Source organism: Phyllopteryx taeniolatus, chromosome 2, assembly GCF_024500385.1.
Source record: "Phyllopteryx taeniolatus isolate TA_2022b chromosome 2, UOR_Ptae_1.2, whole genome shotgun sequence".
Taxonomy (NCBI): domain Eukaryota; kingdom Metazoa; phylum Chordata; class Actinopteri; order Syngnathiformes; family Syngnathidae; genus Phyllopteryx; species Phyllopteryx taeniolatus.
In genome coordinates this window covers 35274595-35300533 of record NC_084503.1, presented here as the reverse complement: position 1 = coordinate 35300533, position 25939 = coordinate 35274595, and the positions used below count along the sequence as shown (strand labels likewise).

General features: G+C 42.9%; 2 protein-coding genes and 1 long non-coding RNA gene across 9 annotated transcripts; 2 read left to right on the top strand and 1 right to left on the bottom strand.

The window, feature by feature from the left end:
* The first annotated feature begins 775 nt into the window (after positions 1-775).
* On the top strand, positions 776-6249 carry LOC133474340 (phenazine biosynthesis-like domain-containing protein 1). 7 transcript variants are annotated; one of them, XM_061765946.1, is made up of 11 exons: positions 776-909; positions 1131-1230; positions 1641-1739; positions 1956-2065; positions 2428-2457; positions 2527-2627; positions 2844-2935; positions 3598-3681; positions 3818-3880; positions 3988-4028; positions 6145-6249. In XM_061765946.1, exons 1-11 carry the CDS (start codon positions 826-828, stop codon positions 6163-6165), a joined length of 825 nt encoding a protein of 274 aa, XP_061621930.1. In that variant the 5' UTR covers positions 776-825; the 3' UTR covers positions 6166-6249. The 7 variants fall into 7 exon arrangements, 6 of the variants coding, with proteins under 6 accessions (XP_061621930.1, XP_061621932.1, XP_061621929.1 ...); XM_061765948.1 differs by lacking the exon at positions 6145-6249 and adding an exon at positions 5655-5759 and having other exon boundaries at positions 3638-3681; XM_061765945.1 differs by lacking the exon at positions 6145-6249 and adding an exon at positions 5655-5759 and having other exon boundaries at positions 3638-3741.
* Positions 5422-22610, bottom strand: dna2 (DNA replication helicase/nuclease 2). Its single transcript, XM_061765941.1, has 24 exons — positions 22301-22610; positions 22040-22093; positions 19828-20494; positions 19606-19714; positions 19009-19158; positions 18727-18910; positions 17393-17541; positions 17171-17293; positions 16818-17061; positions 16622-16736; positions 15589-15745; positions 15313-15492; positions 10403-10639; positions 10176-10289; positions 9980-10089; positions 9638-9747; positions 9425-9553; positions 9241-9333; positions 7340-7533; positions 7023-7112; positions 6667-6874; positions 6151-6240; positions 5886-6071; positions 5422-5783 (listed from the first exon to the last, which is right to left on the bottom strand). Exons 1-24 carry the CDS (start codon positions 22328-22330, stop codon positions 5550-5552), a joined length of 3957 nt encoding a protein of 1318 aa, XP_061621925.1. The 5' UTR covers positions 22331-22610; the 3' UTR covers positions 5422-5549.
* Positions 22611-22988: 378 nt separating this feature from the next.
* On the top strand, positions 22989-25939 carry LOC133474341 (uncharacterized). The gene is made up of 2 exons (XR_009787465.1): positions 22989-23582; positions 25475-25939. It is a non-coding gene; the product is annotated as an uncharacterized LOC133474341 (long non-coding RNA).

The window sequence follows — 25939 nt, the reverse complement described above, 5'->3', positions numbered from 1 at the left end:
TTTTGTTACTGTAAAATGTTGTGTTTCTGTATTTTATATATGCATATGACTGTATCCTATAAGTGTGAAGCACTTTGTAATTTCTTTCTGGGGAAAGTGTACACATTAGTGTGTCATGATGGATCCTCCGCTGGAGCAGGGCGAATTATCCTATTTCACTTAAATAATATATTTTTTAAACCAATTATTTACGACAAATAATGCATCTTTGTTCATCTTTCTATGCCAGCAAGGCAATATCTATCTATCTATCTATCTATCTATCTATCTATCTATCTATCTATCTATCTATCTATCTATCTATCTATCTATCTATCTATCTATCTATCTATCTATCTATCTATCTATCTATCTATCTATCTATCTATCTATTCCAACAGAAGTCATGGTTTCGTGCAAGTGCATCGGCTTTGTGTTCAAACAGGGCAACAAACCCCCAATTTCATTGTACAACTGTGCAATGACAATAAATATTCAAATTGTAATTCAATGTTTCACATTAATTCCATTGGTGAGTAAACCGAGATGTGATCAACATCATTCCTGTACGTACACTGCATTATAATATGTACATACTATTTTTGTGACACAACTCAATAGTTTGAAAAAATTGCCATACAATATATATGCTTGGTGGTTATGCTTGATGTCCCATCCTAACAACAATAACAACGTTATTGTTGTTAGGATGGGACATGAGAAAATTATTAAATAGCCAGGATGCACTTTGTTCGTGTGGCAGGCCTGACGATTGAGACCAAACAGCCTGGGTCAAAGTCCAAATGAAACATAAAAGCTCTCTTGGATCGTTTTTTTACATTGCCAATGGAGATTCCTATTTTTATGGTGGATGCCTTTACCAACTTACCATTCAAGGGGAACCCAGCAGCTGTTTGTCTTTTAAAACATGTGAGTGGCAATATATATATAAAAGAATCATTAGGCATTTACATAGGATCATAAAAATTTAAAGCAAAACTGAATCAGAAGTCAACGGTTGGTAGAAAAGATTTAAAAAAAATAAGAAAGTTTCATTCGTAGAATGTGGAAGCAGTTGAAATGTACTAATGCCAAGATTAATTTGGGTTTTGTGTCACAATTGTGGTTTTCTCAAATATTGTTTCTGTCAGGAGCTGTGTGATGAATTGTATCAGAAGATAGCAGCAGAGATAAACTTATCAGAAACTGTCTTCATCTCCACAATCAAGCCTTCTGAGGATTTCACAAAGGGTCAGATGCAAAAATGATTTGATTACACACACACACACACACACACACACACACACGCACACACACACAAAATAAAAAATAAAACTAAATGAATGATTTTGCAGAAACAGATGAGCATATCACAAAAAAAGGAATTAAAAAACAACAAATTGAATCATGACTCAAGATTTAATGAGGCTGAAACAATGTCAAGGATTTACAGTAAACATAAAATGTAGTACAATCATGCAATCTGTATATTGTACTTTCCGCAGCAAATGCTATAGAAAAAAAGGAATTAATCAGTACGTAAAAAGCAGCACTCATTGAAAGACCTACTTTAAAAAAATCATAATAATCTTATTCTTCTCATTATTGTCAGTATGATTCCTTTTCTATATTCAATGATTGATTTATTTAATTTTGGACAGGTTCGAGGTTCAGGCTCCGTTGGTTCACGCCGACCACAGAGGTCAATCTGTGTGGTCATGCTACTCTGGCCTCTGCTGCTGTGCTCTTCAAACACAAGAGTAAGATACTTTCATTTATTTTTAAAATACATTGTCAACTCGAGCCCAATATTCCACATCCAGCACACAGCGGTGGTGAGACGCTAGAGCAGTGGGCAGCTATCCAGCACCCACATTAACAACACACATCTGAATTATTTATCAAGGGCAATGGCCTTTGGTGGTCATAAAAATCATCTAATAACACCAATATTATATTCTGGGGTTACCTTTCAGAGAACTTGAATTCTGCTGTGGTGTTTGAGACCAGGAGTGGAGATCTGTCTGTTGTACAGCAGGGAGAAGATTTGGTGATGGATTTCCCCCTCAACACACCCACCAAGCAGGTGCAATGTTAGAAAACATGCTCAATCTCTTCTAATGGTCTAATTTGACAAAAGCAACAATATTCAAACTCCACACAGGCAGGCCTGAGCCAAGATTCGAGGGAAAAACCTCTTTACTGTGAGGCAGATGCGCTCACCACTGCTGTCTGAGAAGTGGACAATACTGCCATATTACTAAATCTGTCACTGTCATTCCATGATAAAATACAATGTAATGCAGATGAGGGATGGTGATAGTAATCCATCAATTGATAGCTAAGCATTCTGTTGATAGTTACGTAAACTATTTTTTTCATAAAAACAATGAAAAGATCCAATTCTAATATAATATAAAACTTGAAAGTTTCTTTTCTGTACTTTAGGCTCCAGATCATTTTAAAGACCTGATCAAGGTGAGTGAACCAAACGCATCTTGCAGTGTTTTTTTTTTATATATTTTTTTTAAATGTGATCATGTGAAGTGTGTCCTCCAGGCCGCAGTCGGTGATCATCCAGTCCAAGATGTTTATTTTAGCTCCAACACTAAAAAACTTCTGCTCCGACTGGCTGACACACGTGACAGGTTCCAATTCACACACACTCTCGCAAACACAAAGTCACTGACATACGTCAATACAATTTGGAGGCAATAATATTAAACAATGACCATCCTAAATTTCTCAACCGAGTGGCCAAACATCTCTACCTACTGTTATCACTGAATTCAAATGACAGCGTTTATATGGTGAGGCGCATATAAAGCACAGAGCTCCACCAACCATTAAGTGTGTGTCTCCAGGTCAACGCTCACCAGTCTTCAAGTCAACCCTGAAGCCCTACTAAGCAGCGACAAGAGCGGGCAAGTCAAAGGCCTCATAGTCACCATGAAAGGTTTTTTTTTTTTTACTAAACCTCACTAAAGCTGACCAGGGCTGCTCACTGACAATATGTAAATGACATCATGACTTCATTTAGTTATGATTATGCAGCATCATGGGGAAATCTTTGTCACAACACAAGGTACCCCAACAAAGAGATCCAATTTAAGAGCTGTATCAAGATTTCTTTCTTTTACAAAGACAATGTTCACTTTTGGTTGACACTTTGACAAAGATATTTAGCAATATGTTTGTGACTGTGTTTGTAGCTTGGAAGCGGTGTAAACTATTAGTGAGAGCTATTCTAGTGTATTTTGATTGAACGGGGAAAACTATTCTCTTCTGTTCTACAAGCACTAATTGAGACAAGATCATTACTAGTTCTGTATGGTTATATAATTTTTGTGACGTTGTTTGGCAGTGTGCCGTTAGAGTTTTCTAATGTAAAATATGTGCCCTGGTTCATTAAAAGTTGGGAAATACTATGAGATTGTGCAAGTGTCCCTAATGAAGTAGCCTGTGAGTGGATTTCAAACTTTTGCATAAATCAAACTCATTCAAGTCCATATAAGATCTGTTTGCCAATATTGTTTAGATTTTTAATGAATCCGTTTCTATTGAGGAATACTCTATTGTCTAGAGGAAATACTTCTACGCATGTATGCTTGACTTCAGGATCTCCAGACTGCCAGCCACCATATGACTTCTATTCCAGATATTTTGCCCCTTGGAATGGAATCCCGGAGGATCCTGTCACTGGTTAGGATTCTTACTACTAGAATGTGCAGTTGTCATGACTGCTGCGAAAAAGTTGTGCAAGTAATCAGAAAATAATCAATCACAAAGACGTTTAATGTTCTGTAAAATGACACTTTTTGCACACTTTGTTATGCAGGTTCTGCGCACACCGTCCTGGGTAGCTACTGGTCGAAGGAACTGGGAAAGAAGAAACTGCTTGGTCTTTAATTTCACATATTCAGTCATCAAATCTTGCTTGCATAACAAAGTCACAATCACCTCACTTGTGTTGATATTTCTTCTTTCTCCATCCTGGTGCGTGTGCAGCACTCCAGTGTTCCAGGCGAGGTGGAGAGCTACAGCTCGAGGTGAGAGAAGATGGAAGAATCAACATAGCAGGAAAGAGCGTCACCGTGCTCCAGGGAACAATCGCACTGTAGACACCTGCAGAGAACAACACTTTTACTCTGTACCGCACTCTAATACTGTACAATCCACATGTATTTAAAACACCACTCACAGTGAGAGGTTATATATTCATCACGTTTTATTATTCACAAAGGCCACAGACCAAAGGGAAAAAAAAAAAAAAAAAAAGACACTACAGAAAAAATACAATCACAGAGAAACATCCAATAAAACAAAACTGGGCAAAAGGTAAAAAACAAAAGTTAAATGAGTAGAGTCCCATTTGGCCCAGAGATTCAAAGTCAGTTTAGTGTATCATCATCACATTAGCTCTTAGACTACCGGTAATTAAACCAAAGTTTAACCAAAAGCGTGTCAGTTCCTATTGTCCTTCCTGTTTAGCATTCGGTTGCTATTATTATCTAATCGAATCACTTCTGTGACTCAAAAATGTTCTTTGATCAAAATAGGAGGCTGTTCATTTGGAGCAGTTTAAATTACAATATATTGTGCAAAACATAGCAGTGTGACATTTTATTTTGTGTCCTTAAGTTTAGAAATGACTGTCACTCAAATGTATGAAAATATGAAATTATGTTAGATTAACAGAGGTCAATTACATAACACAGTTAAGTTAAAGATAAAAAAAAATCAATTACTCAGTTAAATAAGTTGACTAAAAACCGATTAATCGTGAGCACAAATATAACAGGGTTGCTGCACAGTCTTCAAACGGCGTTCATTCGCTGCGGACGTCCTTGTGATCACAGGAGCATCATGGGTAAGGCTCTGTCGGCTGACGGAGGGAGCTGGATAATGTGAGGATAATTAAGGAGGGTAAGGGGAGCAGTAAGAATAGACACCTTTTAAAAGGCGTTAAATGAATTTTAAATGCACGGTTGGAGAAGTTGTGCATTTTGCCCTTCAGCTTCTCGTTACAAAACAGCAAGTTGTGCAAAAAGATTAGGACACGTGCTTTCAACAGTTTAGAGGAGTTCAAATTAAGGTCACATGTAAAGGTTTTAGTGCATTTTAGATTCATCCTAAAATTTCACCCCAAAGCTGAAGTTAAAAAAAGTTCTTGATCCACTATCAATTAAATAATTGCACACCGACAAATGAATTAATTTGATTTTGGAAATAACAAACCCTTAATAAAAGTATATTTATAGTTTCATCTCATAAACAAATTTATATATTGTACACATGGGCAAAACGTGATCTCAAGTACTGTTATAAAGCCAAAATAAGGGAAAGGGTTATATTTAAAAAAAAAAAAAAAAGTCTGGTGTTTCTCATTAGTATTATGTTTATGCCCATATAAAATAGAGTCTGTGCATGATAAATGTTCATGCATTGGGGGGGGGGGGAGGCACATCACATAAAGCCTTGGGTCATAGATTCTTGAAGACCCATCTTAAGCACTATTACGAAAACCATGATGAACATCTTTAATAATAAGACTATGAGGAGTGTTCCGCTTACAAGCGCACACGCACGCTGGCAGATGAGGCAAACAACCAAGTCAAAACCAAATGAGACATTCTCAGAGAGATGACGAAGGATATCATGTTCTCCTGCTCCAGATGATTGAGTAGTTTCTCCACGGGAGTGTATCGTCTGAGCGTGGACGCGGAGCCCACCATGAGCAGTTTGTGTTTAGCCCTGGTGATGGCGACATTCAGGCGGCGCCAGTCCTTCAACAGCTCTCCTAGCTGGGAAGCAGGAAATGGGTCAGCTTGCTGCCTATTTACATGTCCAAACCCCCCCCCCCAAAAAAATAATAATTAATAAATAAATAAATAAAAATAACTTACATTTTCATCTTCTGTGGTACTCCTGACAAAAGAGAGGACAATGAGACTCTTGTCCCGTCCTTGGTATTTGTCCACCGTGTTCACCTCCACGCCGCGAAAAGCAGACGACTGCAGCAGAGCCGAGACACTCCTCAGTTGTTGCTTGTAAGGGGCGATGACGCCTACATCGCTGGCCTTACAGCCGGCCTGAAAGACAGAAGGGTAACCCAGGTTTGGTATCGAGAGGCATTAACTGAGCCTTAATGTCACGTTCCTGCAGGCATACCTTTATCAACAATGACAGAAGAAGGTGGATGATGGCCGCCTCGGTGCGATTGCTTATGCCTCCCTGTTCCACTGACTCCAAAGCTGGCACCTTCAAGGAGAGACGCCATCTTTGAACACTCGTGATGGCCGCTTGGTTGTTCGGCGCAACTAGTCACTTCTGATTTCAAAACTAACCCAAATCAAATCAATTTCTTGTGTATAGGTAATAATATAATGATGCAATTATACATTTGTATGATTACACAGCCATAATGGCCAACTGGGGGGGTGTGACCCTGTGACACACAAAACGATTAGGTTCCCATAAGGTCAGCTAAAATGAAAGTGTCTGTTGAAAAACATTGACTATGAGGAGAACATTTCATAACTTCATCAAAATTGAAATTGACCTTGAAAATACAATTATAGAAGGATGATTAAGAATTTCACTCAATTGTAAGGACCCTGTTAACTAGAAAATGTGTTGAGTTAGGAAACAGAGCTCAGGTTTAACTTTCAGCTATTTCCTACATACCATTGAGCAATCCAGGAAGCAAACAGGTTTGCTAGGTATCAACACAGCCTGTATCCATGCCAGATCGTGGCGGGGATGCGCGTCAGAATCGAGCTCCGACTGGACGGACGTCAGCGAGGGGAGAGAGAGGAGAGCCGACGCCGTCCTCTCCGAGCCGCACACCAAACGGCCGTCATACATCAGACAGTTGCTCAGGGACATGATCTGCCTGGAAACATACTGTAGCTAGTAAGACTAGAAGTCTTCTTATGCACAACTCAAGTCTTTGGACAGAGTCCTATTTAATTTCAGTTGTCACATTTGGTCTAAGCACCACTGACTTTTAATGAGTCCTCCAAGCAAGCAGTAAGGCGTACCTGTTCATGCGGTACTGGACGTTGAGGTGGACCACAGCTTCAGAATGGCACTGCAGTCGCTTAAACAGACTCTCATTCATCCCTAGTGACCTGTTGAAAAACTCAAATATATTAATAACTGGTATTTATGATTTCAAGAAGTTGCCCATAGGATACTGAAAAGTATTTACTCCTGTCTCTTTTGTGAATATCTATGAGTTTCACTTTTTGACTTGCACTACTGAAATAAATGAGCTTTGGTATATTCTAGCTTATTAACAATAAATCATGACAAACAAAGTGCACAATTAAGGTTGTTCTTCATCCAGAAATGGTACCTTGCTTCCTTATCATGCACTATTGGGGACAGCTGTTGGTGGTCCCCAACCAGGACAAATCTGTTGGCGTAGAACAGCGGGCCCAGGCAGATGGGTTGGCTGATCTGTGACGCTTCATCCACAATGCAGAAGTCGAAGCGCCGCCGTGTGAAAATAGGATGCTTGATGCCCATGCAAGTTGTTCCCACAACCAGCTAGAAGGGGAAAAAGAGAAACACCTTTAACAGGTGACCAGTTTGAACTGCAAAGCTATCAATAAGAAAACATATGTAATGATAATACAGTAGAATCAGTAGTGTGTGGAGTTTGTTCTTCCCGTGCACGTTTTCTGCGGGTACTCTGGCTTGCTCCCACATTCCAAAAACATGCATATTAGGTATAATATATAATAATGTATACTCCACATTGTCCTAAGGTGTGAATGTGAATGCTTGTTTGTGTCCATGTGCAGTGTTTGGCTGGTGACCAACTCCAGGATGTACCCAGTGTCTCTTGCCCAGCGTCAACTGGCTTAAACTCCAGCTAACCCAGGACCCTAATGAAGACAAGCTGTATAAGAAAATGGATGATAGATTATGACTGCATAAACATACCATAATAAGAAACATGTTGGTTGACAATGTATGTTTTAAGAATACCAGTACCAAGTATGTAAAAGTATTTAAGTTCTTTCTTCTTTTGGTCCTGTTTGGCTGTTAGGTCAAGCAGAATGGAAAATCTGTATCCCTTTCATGCTGAAACAGCTTCCGCTGTGGTATTATAATTGAGGTTTATTGAGAATCAGATTTGATCAGTCGAACAGAACTAAGTTTCTAGATGAAAACAAAGACAAAGCACTAATTGTAAACAGGATGAGAGAAGTAAATCATTACATTATCGATAACAATGAAACGTTAAATATGAGTGTTGCATGGGGCTGTAGTGCTACACCCTGTGAGGGAAGGACAGGACAAGATAGAACAGGACAAGGACAGGAGAAGCAGCATGCAGGACCAGGGCCGTGAATCCGGCTGTACAACTGAAGTGTGGTGGCATTAATTATAAAAGTGTAGACGACGAGAGTATAAGTGAGGGCATACACGAGTGATTTGCATATTCATGAGTTATTTGTTACAGTAAGGGGTGTGCGCCTGCAGATACATGCAAGTGAATTGATACCGTTTTACATGCACAAAGACTGACAGAAGTGTCCTGTAATTGCTGTGGCCGCACCGCGGCGGCTGAGGACCCCACCCAATCAATCGAGGGGCGGGATCAGGCCCAGGGGTCCAGCCGAGAGCAGCCGGTAGATGGGACACGTCCCATACAGGCTACAGGGACCCAATGCTACCCCCTCAGCCAACCACCCCACCATGCCAGGCCCTACGTGCTGAAACCCGATCTGACACCCACACCCTCCCGATCCCATACCAGGCCCCCAGGAACCCTTTGATACGTGTATGTGCCCAGATGTGATTAGTGAGAAATATTTAGTAAGTATTTAAGTTCATTTGTTGAATAGGTATCGTGTTCGTTTATTAAAATAAAAAAAAGCTTTATTTGTTACATTTTAAAATTATTTCAGCATCTATATTATCATTGATGTTTTCTTAATACAGGTACATCAACTGTATCAAATCTATAGCTGGTCATAATATGCCAAACTTAACTTCTCAGCATCCTTTAGAATTGGGAAAAAGCAAAGTAAAACATTTTCATTAATCTCTCACAGAACAAAAGTCCTTTGACACTTCTGTGCATTTCCTTGATGTAGCCCTTGAAGAAAAAAACCCACTTCAACACCAATTTTTTAGAGGATGTAGAAAAAAAGAAAAGAAATGACCATCGTTTTTAGCTGCTGATTAGATTAGTATCACGGGGGGGGGGGGGGATACTGGTGAGAGGATATGAAAGTGGTTAACCTCTTTGCTATAAAGCTGCTCCAGTTCTGACAGAGTATGAACTCCATTCTTCCTGACAGTTTCCTCCGTGTATGGAAGGATGTCTGGATGGACCTGTAGAAAGCAACAACATTTTTATCATTCTGACTAATAATTCGGTCAATAAATTTGACTTTTTGGACAAGACAGCTACAGTACAGCCAACCTTTTGCTCTTGGCCAAGACGCAGGAAGCTGACTTTGAAGCGCTTAAGCTTCAACAGGATATTGTCGACAGCGGAGTGCGTGTAGCTTGTCAGCAACACGCTGAAGCCACACGCGTGTAAGATGCGAACCTGCAAGGAAGAGAAGTAAAGAGATTGTGACATGAGTCAGGTGAATGAGAGCATCATTATCGTCAGCTGTGTTCATCGGGCTACCAGGGTGCAGATGGTGGTGGTTTTGCCTGTCCCGGGCATGCCGACAATCAATGTATAGTCTTTAGACAACAACACTTTCTTCATGGCCTGCTTCTGGGGTTTATTGAGACCTGCAAACACATTACTATAATTACTCAAGTACCACTTGGTGTTTCTTGGAGACCACCGGTTGTCCACAGACCACGCATTAAGTGATTTACTTCACGTTACCTCTCCTTGCAAAGCAAACCTTTTGTCCGACGGCTATTCGCCAATGGTTAATAAGTACGTACCAAATAATAAATACTAAAATGCAGCACTGAAATATTAAGGCTGAAATGTTATGCAACGAGAAAGAAAAACCTTTGAGGATATTTGCCACTGTGTCTTTGGCCTCTTTGGGCAGAACTGAACTGAGATTGACAATAAACTCCGGAGGACGAAGACCCACAACCAACTCTCTCAGACGATCACTGCACAAATTGAACACAATGCGATAGATTTTCAGGAGACAAGTCAGAAGGACAACATGTATGAATGGCAAAATACAAAAATCTACCTATCTTGACTGCTTTCCATCAGTCTGGAGAGATTGGTCAAGTGAGTGCTGAGGCCCATCACGCCTTCATCTGCATCCAATCGAAACACTTCCCCGCTGAGCTTAGACACGTCCCTGTGACAGATAATCGACTGTTATTTGACTGGAGCCCGTGCAGGAACAACATGTACTGAAAGATAAATACAAGGTAGACAAACAGACGGATGGATAAGAGGAATCATCCTTACCTGTCCAAGGTACAACTGACGGATGTCCTGCTGACATCACACAGGTAGCCTGTTGCCAGGGCAACAAAACGACCTCCCTGGTCGCTAAGGACAACGCGATCCCCGCTGGCCAGGCCGCAGCCGCTTGAATCGTGCGCCTCGTTAGCCCGCTGGAAGCGATGAAGGAAAACGCCCTCCGACTGGACGCTCGCAGGGCCGATCAGCTGCAGGTTCCCGATGCAACTTCCTTTCTTCTCCCTAGATGAAAGTTCTTTTTAGTTGAATCCAAAACACCACTTTCAATTCATGGCCATCCAGCAGATGGCGCAGTAATCCCTTCTTGCCAATAACTTTTTAGAGAGAAGTGATACCGTAGCTAAACTGCATAAAAATTCCATTGCATCTTTCATGACGATTGTCCAAATATTTTCGAGTCCCTCCCAATCCTAAATGATCAGAATCAGATTTTATTGTATGCAACTTATGCAATGGAAGCTGAAAGTCAACTCTTACATGTACGTTTCAGTGTGGTGAAGTAGAAAAGCAAAAATGCAGCCCTATGGGGGGCACAAGTCAGTGCAAACTGTAGGCCGGTCCCAAGCCCGGATAAATGCAGAGGGTTGCGTCAGGAAGGGCATCCGGCTTAAAACCTTGCCAAACAAATATGAGCGTTCAGCCAAAGAATTCCATACCGGATCGGTCGTGGCCCGGGTTAACAACGTCCGCCACCGGCGCCGTCAACCTGCAGGGCGCTGTTGGAAATTCAGCTACTGTGGGTCGAAGTCGAAGTCAAAGAAGAAGAAGAAGAAGAAGAGGTGGAAAGCGGGTTCTTCGGCAGAAAGAGAAGAGGAAAACACAGAGCCTAGAACTGAATGTGGGGACTTTGAATGTTGGGACTATGACAGGAAAATCTCGGGAGTTGGTTGACATGATGATTAGGAGAAAGGTTGATATATTGTGTGTCCAGGAGACCAGGTGGAAAGGCAGTAAGGCTAGAAGTTTAGGGGCAGGGTTTAAATTATTTTACCATGGTGTAGATGGGAAGAGAAATGGAGTCGGGGTTATATTAAAAGAAGAGTTGGCTAAGAATGTCTTGGAGGTGAAAAGAGTATCAGATCGAGTGATGAGGCTGAAATTTGAAATTGAGGGTGTTATGTGTAATGTGATTAGTGGCTATGCCCCACAGGTAGGATGTGACCTAGAGGTGAAAGAGAAATTCTGGAAGGAGCTAGATGATGTAGTTCTGAGCATCCCAGACAGAGAGAGAGTCGTAATTGGTGCAGATTGTAATGGACATGTTGGTGAAGGTAATAAGGGTGATGAAGAAGTGATGGGTAAGTACGGTATCCAGGAAAGGAACTTGGAGGGACAGATGGTGGTAGACTTTGCAACAAGGATGCAAATGGCTGTAGTGAACACTTTTTTCCAGAAGAGGCACGAACATAGGGTGACCTACAAGAGCGGCGGTAGAAGCACACAGGTGGATTACATCTTGTGCAGACGATGTAATCTGAAGGAGGTTACCAACTGTAAGGTAGTGGTAGGGGAGAGTGTGGCTAGACAGCATAGGATGGTGGTGTGTAAGATGACTCTGGTGGTGGGGAGGAAAATTAGGAAGACAAAGGCAGAGAAGAGAACCATGTGGTGGAAGCTGAGACAGGACGAGTGTTGTGCAGCTTTTCGGGAAGAGGTGATACAGGCTCTCGGTGGACGGGAAGAGCTTCCAGAAGACTGGACCACTGCAGCCAAGGTGATCAGAGAAGCAGGCAGGAGAGTACTTGGTGTATCTTCTGGCAGGAAAGGAGAGAAGGAGACTTGGTGGTGGAACCTCACAGTACAGGAAATCATACAAGGAAAAAGGTTAGCTAAGAAGAAGTGGGACACTGAGAGGACAGAGGAGAGGCGAAAGGAATACATTGAGATGCGACACAGGGCAAAGGTAGAGGTGGCAAAGGCAAAACAAGAGGCATATGATGACATGTATGGCAGGTTGGACACTAAAGAAGGAGAAAAGGATCTATACAGGCTGGCCAGACAGAGGGATAGAGATGGGAAGGATGTGCAGCAGGTTAGGGTGATTAAGGATAGAGATGGAAATATGTTGACTGGTGCCAGCAGTGTGCTAGGTAGATGGAAAGAATACTTCGAGGAGTTGATGAATGAGGAAGATGATAGAGAAGGGAGAGTAGAAGAGGCAAGTGTGGTGGACCAGGAACTGGCAATGATTAGTAAGGGGGAAGTTAGAAAGGCATTAAAGAGAATGAAAAATGGAAAGGCAGTTGGTCCTGATGACATTCCTGTGGAGGTATGGAAGCATCTAGGAGAGGTGGCTGTGGAGTTTTTGACCAGCTTGTTCAATAGAATTCTAGTGCGTGAGAAGATGCCTGAGGAATGGAGGAAAAGTGTACTGGTGCCCATTTTTAAGAACAAAGGTGATGTGCAGAGCTGTGGCAACTATAGAGGAATAAAGTTGATGAGCCACACAATGAAGTTATGGGAAAGAGTAGTGGAGGCTAGACTCAGGACAGAAGTGAGTATTTGCGAGCAACAGTATGGTTTCATGCCTAGAAAGAGTACCACAGATGCATTATTTGCCTTGAGGATGTTGATGGAAAAGTACAGAGAAGGTCAGAAGGAGCTACATTGTGTCTTTGTAGATCTAGAGAAAGCCTATGACAGAGTACCCAGAGAGGAACTGTGGTACTGCATGCGGAAGTCTGGAGTGGCAGAGAAGTATGTTAGAATAATACAGGACATGTACGAGGGCAGCAGAACAGCGGTGAGGTGTGCTGTCGGTGTGACAGAAGAATTTAAGGTGGACGTGGGACTGCATCAGGGATCAGCCCTGAGCCCCTTCCTTTTTGCAGTGGTGATGGATAGGCTGACAGATGAGGTTAGACTGGAATCCCCGTGGACCATGATGTTTGCAGATGACATTGTGATCTGCAGTGAAAGCAGGGAGCAGCTGGAGGAACAGTTAGAAAGATGGAGGCATGCACTGGAAAGAAGAGGAATGAAGATTAGCCGAAGTAAAACAGAATATATGTGCATGAATGAGAGGGGTGGTGGGGGAAGAATGAGGCTACAGGGAGAAGAGATGGCAAGGGTAGAGGACTTTAAATACTTGGGGTCAACCGTCCAGAGCAATGGTGAGTGTGGTCAGGAAGTGAAGAAACGGGTCCAAGCAGGTTGGAACGGGTGGAGGAAGGTGTCAGGTGTGTTATGTGACAGAAGAGTCTCTGCTAGGATGAAGGGCAAAGTTTATAAAACAGTGGTGAGGCCAGCCATGATGTATGGATTAGAGACAGTGGCACTGAAGAGAAAACAGGAAGCAGAGCTGGAGGTGGCGGAAATGAAGATGTTGAGGTTCGCTCTCGGAGTGACCAGGTTGGATAAAATTAGAAATGAGCTCATCAGAGGGACAGCCAAGGTTCGATGTTTTGGAGACAAAGTTAGAGAGAGCAGACTTCAATGGTTTGGACACGTCCAGAGGAGAGAGAGTGAGTATATTGGTAGAAGGATGATGAGGATGGAGCTGCCAGGCAAGAGAGCTAGAGGAAGACCAAAGAGAAGGTTGATGGATGTCGTGAGGGAAGACATGATGGCAGTTGGTGTTCGAGAGGAGGATGCAGGAGATAGGCTCTCATGGAAAAGGATGACGCGCTGTGGCGACCCCTAACGGGACAAGCCGAAAGGAAAAGAAGAAGTAGAAAAGCAAAAATCATGAAAACTCCCTGTCTCAATTACTCTGGACCAAAACGTATGACTAAATACAGACCCTTTCCAAAAAAATGGGAATATCATGGAAAAGTTTATTTATATCCATAATTCCATTCAAAAATACATAATTTGGGCTTCCAGCTCATAAAACCCACAAAATCATGAAATTCAATTTTTTTGGAAAGGGTCTATGTCTCATTTTCTGTTTTGTGAGCTTTTTGTACAGTACAGTAATTTTCTGAGCTCCCATTTTGTCATTCAAATAGCCTAGTGAATGGCAATGCCAATTGTTTCATTTGGCTTTGAGTCATATTATTTTTGCTCCATGTATTCTGCCTAGCAACGAGTGACTGCTCGAAAAAGGTGCTGTGATCATCAATTCTGTTGAGCTAGATTAGTCTTTTCCCAACATTTACATTCACTCCCAATGATCGCTTTAAAAGTCAAATACCCATGTTAACTAGGAAGGCTGGCAGTGAGTGAGTTAAGATGACCCACACAATATTTAACATTAGAAAAATACAACACAACACCACACCAGAAATGTTCACAAAGCAAATAGTCTCAAATAATGATGATCCGTTGACTCACAAATTTACGGCACATTGTGAAATCTAGGCTCGTTGAGTTGGGGGGTTTAGATCAGGGGATGTCGTCAATCTTTTTCAACTGTGGGCCTGTGAAGCCCTTTGAGACTCTTTTGTGATTAAGGGCTACTGTATATAAATAAACTTGTCTTGAGTTGCGTTGAACACAAAGCTATTATCGTATTCTGTTGCATTAATGGCAACAGCAGGATACAGATTAATTGTACGTAGGTCTGTGTAGACTTTCAGTCATCCAGGTCATTGTAAATCTGCAACGGTTAGATTAATTATACCTTGTGCTTTTAAGTGGAAGAAGAATTTAACTCTTCTGCCTGTCACTATACGTCGCCGGCATAGACAGATGATCAAATATAGATTATTTGGGGTAAATAAATTATATTTTGGACCAATGAAGTGAAATTGGAGAATTTCACGCAGTATACCTGATGATCTCTCATGGCACACTAATGTCTCACAATGACATTGTGGTTGGGAGTTACTAATTGATCCGTTGCTAGCTATTTAGTGGTGCTCCGTAACGCGTCACAATTCATTTGTGGTATCTGGGCTTTTTCAAACATTGATGTTGGAAACTGAACTTCATGACAAAAAGAACCTTATTACCTTTCCTCAGGCGTCTGGAGCCACACACGCTTTCGGCCATTCCTGGCCTCCATGCCAGCGGCCTCGAGACTGCAGAGCAGCAGCCAGTGGGCGAAATAGTCCAGGTGCGTGGCGGTCAGGTGCCCCGTTTCCTGCTGCAGGAAGTCATCACTGATGTCTGCAGACGTGCCTTCCAACACCCTGGTGAACCGACGGGGGAAGACAATGACATCGTTCAAGGTAGACTGAGAAAAACTCGTAATTATTTTAGAATTTCACAAGCATGTACATGTGTACCTTTCATACAGAGCACAGTTTCTCCTTTGAGGGCAATAGTGGCAGACCTTTTTGTCTGTTACAATGTCAGGAAGTCTGGCTAGGCGACTTCCCTCCACGCCCTTCTGCACCGAGTTGTGGACGTAACGAACCATGGTGTTCCTCAGCTTCAGCAATTCTATAATGAACCAAAACACCCTTTCCAGGTTCACCTATGTATTTATGGAATTTAAGCAGTATCGGGTATTTTGTAATAATCGGGGCCAAGTGGTTGTAATCGCTGCTTGCCCCCGTGGGAATCCCAGTTCAAGTAATCGTCCGGCTTGAGAATGTGGGTGGAAAATGTCAGCTCAGTCAAGTGCGGACAGAGCTAGAGAGGATGCGGCAATGGACCACACCAGCCGTGGTGTCCTTAAGCAAGACCACCGACACCTTGAACTGCTCGCTAAACTAACTGTGTTGTGTGCCATAGCTAGGATGTATAAGAACATGTGAGCTTCCAAATCCATAGAGATGATTCTCTCGCGCGCTCTCCTCTCGACTTTTGTGCGGCGACACAAGAGTCCTTCACCATAAAAGAATGTGTTCCGTGTGTCCAATTTACAACCCAATTTTTGTAATAATAAAAAACAGTGATTCTAAGAGGGCCGTCGCAACACCTGGTGCTCGTTCCTAATGTCGAAAAAGTAAACAGGGTAGACACTTCATTAGGAACACCAACACAAAGCCAATGAGATCCAATACAAAAAGAGAACTATATGAGAAGCATTTCTAATAATTATATTTTTTTGCCCCTCACATGTAGCTAAAAATGCAAATTAGAAACAGCTCTAAGTATGATGCGGTATAAATTTGCACCTCCTCCAACGCCGAACAACAATAAAAATAGTGTTAAATGAATACCTCTCTGACAGTTTCCACCCAAAACTGACCATCAATACCTTTGTAAAAGGTAGAATTTTGGACACGGTTCATGTACTGAATCTGAGATGCAGATAGAAAAAAGTTAAAAACATTGCATGAGACAATGGCAGCTTGCTGGAACGTAACGTACCTCTGCGGTCCACGTGGCTGGGGACAACAGGATAAAGGTTTCCGGTCTTCAGGTAAAGCAAGAAACCGGCTGGAGGATCGTATCTCTCCAACGTCATCAGGGTGTACAGAATCACCTTGACGCATACGACAATCGACATGATCATTGATGATCAATGACACCACAAATACAACCATGTATATTATCGATACGAAACCTGACTGCGATGTTCTATAGAGTTGGACTCCCTTCCAGTTTTCAGCTCCAAGGGGATGGTCATCACTTCAGAGGACCGTTGGCTGACATTTCGCGTTCTTTGGATTCGAACCCGTGCCGTCAAGTCGATTTTCCCTTTGAGGCCGAACCGCGGCGACCACACGTTCTCTTCGATGTCGGCCAGCTCTGTAATCGTAGCGGTGGAGGAGTCCTGCGCCCTGCCCGTCACCCCACCACCGCTGGGGCTGAAGTCGCATAACAACCAAAAAGGAGAGTAATTCAAGAAGCTATATCGACCATTTAAGATATTTGTGCACAGAGCGTATTGTTTGGTCAGTAAATGCGCAGTCCCACATTTTGAGCCTGATGGCTTTTGGCATTGGCAATATGAGGTATTCCTTTGCCCAGTGCTCCAATGAGGGCAGGTAATCATGCAGCTCCTGCTTCATCTCATCCTGAGTTACACCCAAACTGTACCTATGCACACAAAAAACACAACATAGTGAGACTTGTCTCTTTCATCTCATTTCATACTAAAAAAAACAAAAACAAAAAAAAAACAACAACGCAACTTACATGTCCCCCAGGTGCTGGGGACTGTGCAGAGCCTCCTCAGCCATGTTGGACAAAGTGGCCAAAGAGAAATCTTTAGCTGTGGCTGCTCTCTGGAACACTTTGTGGATGATGGTGCCGTTTAGCATCTGCTTGGAGCCACCATCAAAACTCTACATCCCAAATGAAAAGGGAGCAGACACTTGAGAGTGGAGAGGGAAAGGGAATATATTGTAAAGTCAAACCCACTCACCACCGACCTAATTTGGCCCGTCACACAATTTTATGTGGCCCACAAAAGCTAGAAAACTATGATTCTTTTCTCCTTTTTAACAATGTCCATTTGTCATCCAGCCATCAAATGGGGGCTTTTTCTCCTCCCAAAGAAGGTCGGGGCCAGTGGTTCTCTAACGTTTTACAAGTACCACCTCCAAACATACATGGCTCTCCAAGTATCCCCACCATCACCAACATTAAAATACAGATCCATAGTAGGCGTCAAAAATGACGACAACGGTTATATTCCTAAAAAGTGTTTTTAATATTATGGTAAGCCTCTGTGACATTATGCACAGTTTGAACATTAACACTGCGCTTAAACACACGAGGAAAAATTACTTGATTTTAATTAGTCAATTAAAATGTATTGCACAACAAGGTTAAATAAAAATTGTACCCAAATAAATGTCTAAAAACAAACCATTCTGAAAGCTTCAATGTCAATGCAATAAAAGTTAAATACAACTGAACTGTACTAAGGCAGTGATTCTTTCGCATACTACTAGATGCAGCCCACATTATTCTCACTATTATTATATAACCTATACAATATATATTTATTGGAAAAACAACCCATAGACTGGAGGAAAGCTGGGATAGAATTTGTAATTATAGATTTTAAATATATATATATTTAATTGTATACACATTTTCTAATTTCAAATATAACCCAGGAACTTCTGTTTCCCTGATTCTAAACTTTTAGAATAATATTTATATGGGATTATTTGTTGCAAGTAAAATTAAAGTTATAAAGCATGCTTGATCATTTTTGACATAAAAGGTTTAAGATTTAGTAATCTAAAAAAATAAGGATTTATGTGAAATTGATGTCACTTCACTACAATAAGCTCAAAAAGTAGCCATTCATCAAATGTGACACTAAAATCAGACCAATCGTGTGCGAATTATGTAATTAAAATAATGCTGAGACAACATTTTATATCGTATTGAAATTTCCATTGCCCTGCTGAGGGCAACCATATATTGATATGGTAGCCTAGGATCTGAAAATTAGCTTTAGTGGGAGGATATTTGAAGACAATCAATTTTGCTTCAAAAGACAAATAAGATTTGACCTTAAACATCTCCCCGAGCACGGCCCGCCTCATACAGCGGATGGAGCTGGAGATGCTGGTGCCTGAAACCAGATAGTCGGGAAGTAAAACCAGCAGGCCATGTTCTCGGTCCACCACCCAGGATCCAGCGTCAGCGCAGCCCTCCAGGTGGACCATGTCGCCGCGAACAACAGGCGTCATCTCCCTGAGAAAAAAGACGAGATTGTGGAATATTGCCCATCGTGTTGGCGAGATTAAGTAGATGTGAAGGTTCATGCATGAGCGGGGCAGAACAGGCCCGACCAGCCATCTTTCAGCAGACACGTCTCGGTGGGTTGGAGAAATTTGAAGTGTGTGATAGTCAGGACTTTTTGATTCGGACTCTCCTCCACGTTTAAAACCCAGTAGCGGTTGTTTGGACCTCCACGGAGGATCACGTGATCTGGTAACTTACTGCAGAGAAAAACAAGATGACTGTCAGTCAAAAGTAGTCTATCTATACCTCTTTTATTTATTTATTATACATTTCTCATTAAAGGATGTTATTTTATATACAGTGGTATTTTGGGGGTCGGTTCCCCCAGCCATAAAAAAAAACAACTGTATATACGTGTACATGCAGGGGAACTTCATTCGAATGCCGGGGCCCCAAACGAGAACCATAAGAGACTGCATCAGAACGTGACTGGCCGCGAAGGACTGTACTGGCGTCCGTGGTAAACCGCAGACCGAAACGTAATGCGCCTTTGAGCCTCCGCGACTCAGTAGGCCCCAGTGGCGCGTCACGGATACCGTCACAGAACGTGAGAAAACTTAGCAAGTAAGAGAAAAAAAATGGCCAAAATTCAACATCGAACGGGGCTGCTCGGAACATGGCGTTAACTGTACACGTAGCCTTACTGGGGTTTCTCCTTGGGCACGAGACAGTCACTCGGCTCCATCTGCTCTGTGAACCAACGCCCATCCAAACTCTCTTCCACAGAAAATGGCGACGTGGTCCCAGTGTTCCCTTATTTGAAAGAAAAAGAGTATCTCTTTATTGCCTGTAAAACTTGGTCTGATATGGCCTAAAACAACACAGTTTGTACTAATCATAACAATTACCTAAGTAGCAGAACGTACCTCCGTTCTCATCGGATGATTTCACTTCGTGCTCGACGCCGTCTGAAGATTCTGACGCTGTTTTTTGAGCATCTTTCTCCACTGAGTCGACGTCTTCTTCCTCTACACATGCCTGCGCTGCAGGTCGGGCAGCTTGCTCGTCATGGGTGTGCACGTGGAACGCTACGCTTTTGCCTTCTGCCGTCTTCTGCTCTATTATGGCGGTAAAAACAGTCTCTCCTTCATGTTTGCGTTCTCTCTCGGGACTGGCCTCCAGTGCATTTGTGGTTCTTGGCCTCTTAGGTTCATGGAGCTCTTCAGAAGGACTAAAGGGCCTTTTCATCAAGCCACATCGCCCCCGTTCGCTGTCTGACATTACACTCAGCCCTTTGGAACGAGGACTTCGAAAGAAGGGGGACGAGTTGACAGGTTTCTGTCCAGGAGATGTTTCTCTCCTGGTCCCAGGGCTCAGCTCTTCATGGCCTCTAGAGGATGAAAGTAACATCTGACTACTTGGGGTCTCGGGAACCATGAGGAGGTCTGGTGAGGAGGGAAGAAGGTTCTCAATAACCCCGAGGATGCTCCTCTTTAAGGGAGAGTACGATCCCGTGGCCAAGACACCTCCATTTTGGACGTGCGGGTCGGTCTTGCAGCGCACACCGCTTACTGGTGACTTAGGGGGTAAACCCTAAAAGCAAGCAAATGCATTTTATTATTGTTAAAGAAACAAATTAATAAATATTTGCGCTTGAGCAGTGATTCTAAAATGTGTTACACCAACTACCACCTTTGTCAAATTCGATGACGAGATTTTATTAAGTCAGTGATTTCCAACCTTTATGGAGCCAAGGAACATATTTTAGAGTTGAAAAATCTCACAAAAGAATGTCACAAAATGCAGATACATTACTGTATGTAGTTCCTCCCATCTAATAGAAGAGCATTTATTTGTTCTGTCACTATGCCTCTGGCATAAATAGATGAACAAGAATACATTATTTATTGTAAATAACTGAGCAATTACGTAAAATTGAATAATTTCCCACAGCACACCTGAAGAGCGATCAGAGCACACTAATGTGCCCCGAAACTGTATTTACTGACATTGGTTTTCTGGAGTGTTCCTGAGCCCGTGTGGTGACATCCTTTAGACATTGATGTCGGTTTTTGATGCAGTCAAAGGTCACGGGCATTCAATGTTGGTTTTCGGCCTTGCCACTTGCATGCAGTGATTTCTCCAGATTCTCTTAACCTTTCGATGATATCATGGACCGTAGATGATGAAATCCCTAAATTCCTTGAAATTGTAAGTTGAGGAACATTGTCTTTAAACTGTTGGACTATTTTCTCACACACTTGTTCACAAAGAGGTGAACCTCACCCCATCTTTGCTTGTGAATGACTGAGCAATTCAGGGAAGCTCCTTTTATACCCAATCATGGCACCCACCTTTTCCCAATGGGCCTGTTCACCTGTGGGATGTTCCAAACAGGTGTTTGATGAGCATTCCTCAACTTTCTCAGTCTTTTTTGCCACCTGTCCCAGCTTTTTTGGAACGTGTTGCAGCCATACAATTCTAAGTTAATGATTATCTGCTATTTCAAAAAAGCTTGTCAGTTTGAACATTAAATATCTTGTCTTTGCAGTGTATGCAATTAAAGATAGGTCGAACATAATTTGCAAATCATTGTATTCACACAACGTCCCAACTTCACTGAAATTGGGGTTGTATTTGTCGAATGAGTGAAAGAGGAAAAAAAAAAAAACATCAAATTGTTGAAGCAAACTTAACCAACAACAAGCATGCATTTGCGTTGATCTTTTCCGACGCCTTATCCCACTAAACTGCAGCGTCGGCTGCCCTCGTCTTTAACCTCCAGGAACACCTGTTCTGAGCATCCACTGCCTTTACTTAAGGAGGGCAAATCCTGATGTCCATTTTATTTCCATGTCTTCTTTGGCCTTCCTTTCAGTCTCTTTCTTTCCTTCTAACTGCAGATTCATAGCCTCCCTAACAGGGTCACCTCGCTCCATCCTTTTCACATGTCCATACCACATCATTCTGATCTCCTTCACCTTTATCATTCACCTCTAGCTCCGTCCTGACGACGCGTTCACTTCTCTCCTTATGCTTCAGTGTCATTCCTTTGATTCTTCTTAGCATCCTCATTTCTCCTGTTGCTGCCCCCTACCACAGCACCGATCGTATGACTGTGTTGTTGCTTATATCTACCTTGTTTCCAGAGGTAAAGAAGGTAGAGATGTCTCTCTGTGCTCCTGGTGTCGCCTGAGAGAGAAAGCAACAAAAATGCACTTTTTAGAATGTACATGTTTGTTTTCCACCAGTGTGGCAGGTTAAATACAGAACATGTCAGAACAATAGCGCTAGCACACCCGTCTTGGTAGAACACGTCGCCTCTCTTTACAAAAATACGAATAGAATCAGACCAGATCAAGGCTGGAATTGATGTTGATAGCAGCAACGTGAACTCACCTTGGGAAGCTTCAGTTTGGTTCTTTTCATATTGGCCAAACGTCAACAAAACAAATACGGGCAGGCTGAATAAACCACAAGCGACTATTTCCATGCCAAGTTAGCCAACATCGCTAACGTCCGCTGGCTTCGGTTCACTTTGTACACTTATACTAACGACGCGACAACCCAACAAAACTAGATCTTAGTGACGGGAGCAAGTTTCTGCTCACGTCCATCGTCATCGTCTATCTCCTTTCAGTTCACTTTAGCGCGCCAAATACATTTCGCGCAGCGGAAATGACGTCACGCCGAGTTACAAAATAATAATATTCAAAAATTGAAACCAATGAAGAAACAATTACATAAATAAAATACAGATATCACCATACTAATACAGTGTATAATAAGACGATCAATAATAAGCTTTTGAACGTAAATGACCGCCGAAGAGGCGGCACGGTGACTGACTGGTTACAGCGTCAGCCTCACAGTTCTGAGGACCCGGGTTCAATCCCTGGTCCCGCCTGTGTGGAGGTTGCATGTTCTCCCCGTGCCTGCGTGGGTTTTCTCCGGGCACTCCGGTTTCCTCCCACATCCCAAAAACATGCATTAATTGGAGACTCTAAATTGCCCGTAGGTGTGAATGTGAGTGCGAATGGTTGTTTGTTTGTATGTGCCCTGCGATTGGCTGGCAACCAGTTCAGGGTGCACCCCGCCTCCTGCCCGATGACAGCTGGAATAAGCTCCAGCACGCCCGCGACCCTAGTGAGGAGAAGTGGTTCAGAAAATGGATGGATGGATGAACGCCGAAGACAATTCACATTATCCTACACCCAAAAAGTTGTTTTCGTAACTATCCTCTATTTGTCATGTGTGTGTGTTCCGGGTTTTGTCTTCCCCCCTGTTTCACACACACCTGCTCCTGTGAGCATCTTCACCACCTGTGCCTCGTTCACCCTAATTACCTATTGTATTTAACCTCGTGTCTCATTCCCTCTCGTTGCCAGTTCGTTGTACCTTGTCGTTGCGTTCCAGCATTCCTTGTTTCCACGTCACATACTCACAGTAAGACTTGACCCTGTTCCGATTATCGATTACCCCCACGAGGGAGGTTGTTCTCTCTTTCAGGGCCGGAACACAAGGCCATGAAGGAGTACGTGGAAGAATCACTGGCAGCCGGAATCATTTGCCCATCTTCATCCCCTGCGGGAGCAGGATTTTTCTTTGTGGACAAGAAAGACAAGACCCTGCGACCCTGTATCGATTACCGGGGTCTCAACGAGATCACGGTATAAAACAGGTACCCTCTTCCTCTCATCTCCACCGCCTTTGAGTTCCTGAAGGGAGCCAAGATTTTCACCAAACTGGACTTAAGAAATGCATATCATCTAGTCAGGATAAGGGAGGGGGATGAATGGAAAACAGCATTCAACACACCAACGGGACATTATGAATATTTGGTAATGCCTTTTGGGCTTACTAACGCTCCAGCTGTTTTCCAAAACCTTCTCAATGATGTCCTGCGTGACATGTTGAATGTTTATATTTTTGTTTATTTGGATGACATTTTGATATTCTTCCCGGATGAGGAGACTCACATTATTCATGTCCGCTCTGTTTTGCAGCAGTTACTGCAGAATCAACTATATGTCAAGGCTGAGAAATGTGAGTTCCACAAGGCGTCCGTTTCTTTTCTGGGTTTCGTCCTGGCTCAAGCTGAAGTCAAAATGGACCCTTGCAAAGTCGATGCAGTTATTAATTGGCCTACTCCCACGTCACGCAAAGATGTACAACGGTTCTTAGGGTTCGCAAACTTCTACAGAAAATTCATCAGAAATTTCAGTTCTATAGCCTTGCCTTTGCATGATCTTACCTCGCCACACAGACCTTTCGTATGGAACCCGCTTTGTCAGGCAGCTTTTCAAAGACTTAAGTCGAGCTTTACCTCCGCTCCCATCCTTACTTTCCCAGATCTCAAACAGCAGTTTGTGGTAGAAGTCGATGCGTCTGATGGAGCAGTGCTCTCCCAGAAATCTCTCGGTGGATAAATTACATCCTTGTGCTTTTCTCTCCAAAAAACTGACCCGAGCTGAGAAAAATTATGACATTGGTGACCGTGAACTGCTGGCAGTCAAGGTGGCTTTGATGGAGAGGGGGCACAGACTCCGTTTTTAGTATGGACAGATCACAAGAACCTTGAGTATATTAAAACTGCTAAAAGATTAAATGCTAGATGGGCTCTGTTCTTCACTAGATTTAATTTCACGTTATCCTACCGACCTGGTTCTAAAAATGGTAAACCAGATGCTTTGTCGCGTATTTTCTCCGAAGAGAATTCTTTGTCTGACCCTAAGACTATTTTGCCCAAGTCATGTTTCATTTCAGCTTTTGTTTGGGACATTGAAACTGCGGTTAAAGGGTCTCTGGAAAAACAGATTGCAGTCTCTGAAGATTGCCCTGAAAACAGGCTTTATGTGGTTCCGACCTTAAGGGGAAGAGTCATCCATTGGGTTCACACGAACCGAACTGTATGTCACCCAGGCATTGCCAAGACTCAGTCAGTGGTCGAACAGCGCTTTTGTTGGCCTAATGTGAGGAGGGATGTTATCGATTACGTCAATGCTTGCCAGGTATGTGCTGCTAACAAGCCCTCTCATCAACGTCCTTCTGGGGAGTTGCGACCCCTGCCAATACCAAAACGTCCTTGGTCAGACATTTCCGTAGACTTTGTGACAGGATTACCGGCCTCTAAAGGCAATACCACCATTCTTACAGTTGTTGACAGGTTCTCTAAGATGGCACACTTCATTGCACTTCCAAAACTCCCCTCAGCTAAAGACACTGCCGAGCTGATGATTAATCAGGTTTTCAAGTTCCATGGTTTCCCCAAGAATGTGGTGTCTGATAGGGGTCCCCAATTCATTTCGCAATTTTGGAAGGAGTTTTGCAATCTCATAGGTGCTACCGTCAGTCTGTCATCTGGGTTTCATCCTGAAACCAACGGCCAAACCGAGAGGCTGAACCAGGACCTGGAGACTGGGCTCCGATGTCTCTCTTCACAGGAGCCGCGATCCTGGTCTCAGAAATTGCTTTGGGTCGAATTCTCCCCCAATTCCCTCCCCTCTGCATCCACTGGTCTATCGCCTTTTCACGTTGTGCATGGTTACCAACCATCTCTGTTTCCTGCCATAGCCCCAGAGTCCACAGTTCCAGCGGCATTAACCTTGGTGAGACGCTGCAGGAGGACCTGGGAGCGAACCCGCCAGATGCTGCTGCGCCAGGGACGGTCCTACAAAGCCGCTGCTGACCGTCGGAGGACACCGGCCCCGAACTACAAAGTGGGTCAGCGAGTTTGGCTCTCGACCAAACATACTCCATTCCGGGTGGAGTCCATTCACCACCTGTGCCTCGTTCACCCTATTTACCTATTGTATTTAACCTCGTGTCTCATTCCCTCTCGTTGCCAGTTCGTTGTACCTTGTCGTCGCGTTCCAGCATTTTTGTTTCCATGTCACAGACTCACAGTAAGACTTGACCCTGTTCTGATTATTGACCTTGTCTCTTTGCCTCATGTTTTTGGATACTGTTGCCTTTCTTGGATTGCCTGCCTGTGTACCGACCTATGCCAGTCTATTAAACCTCTCTTTTTGGAAACTG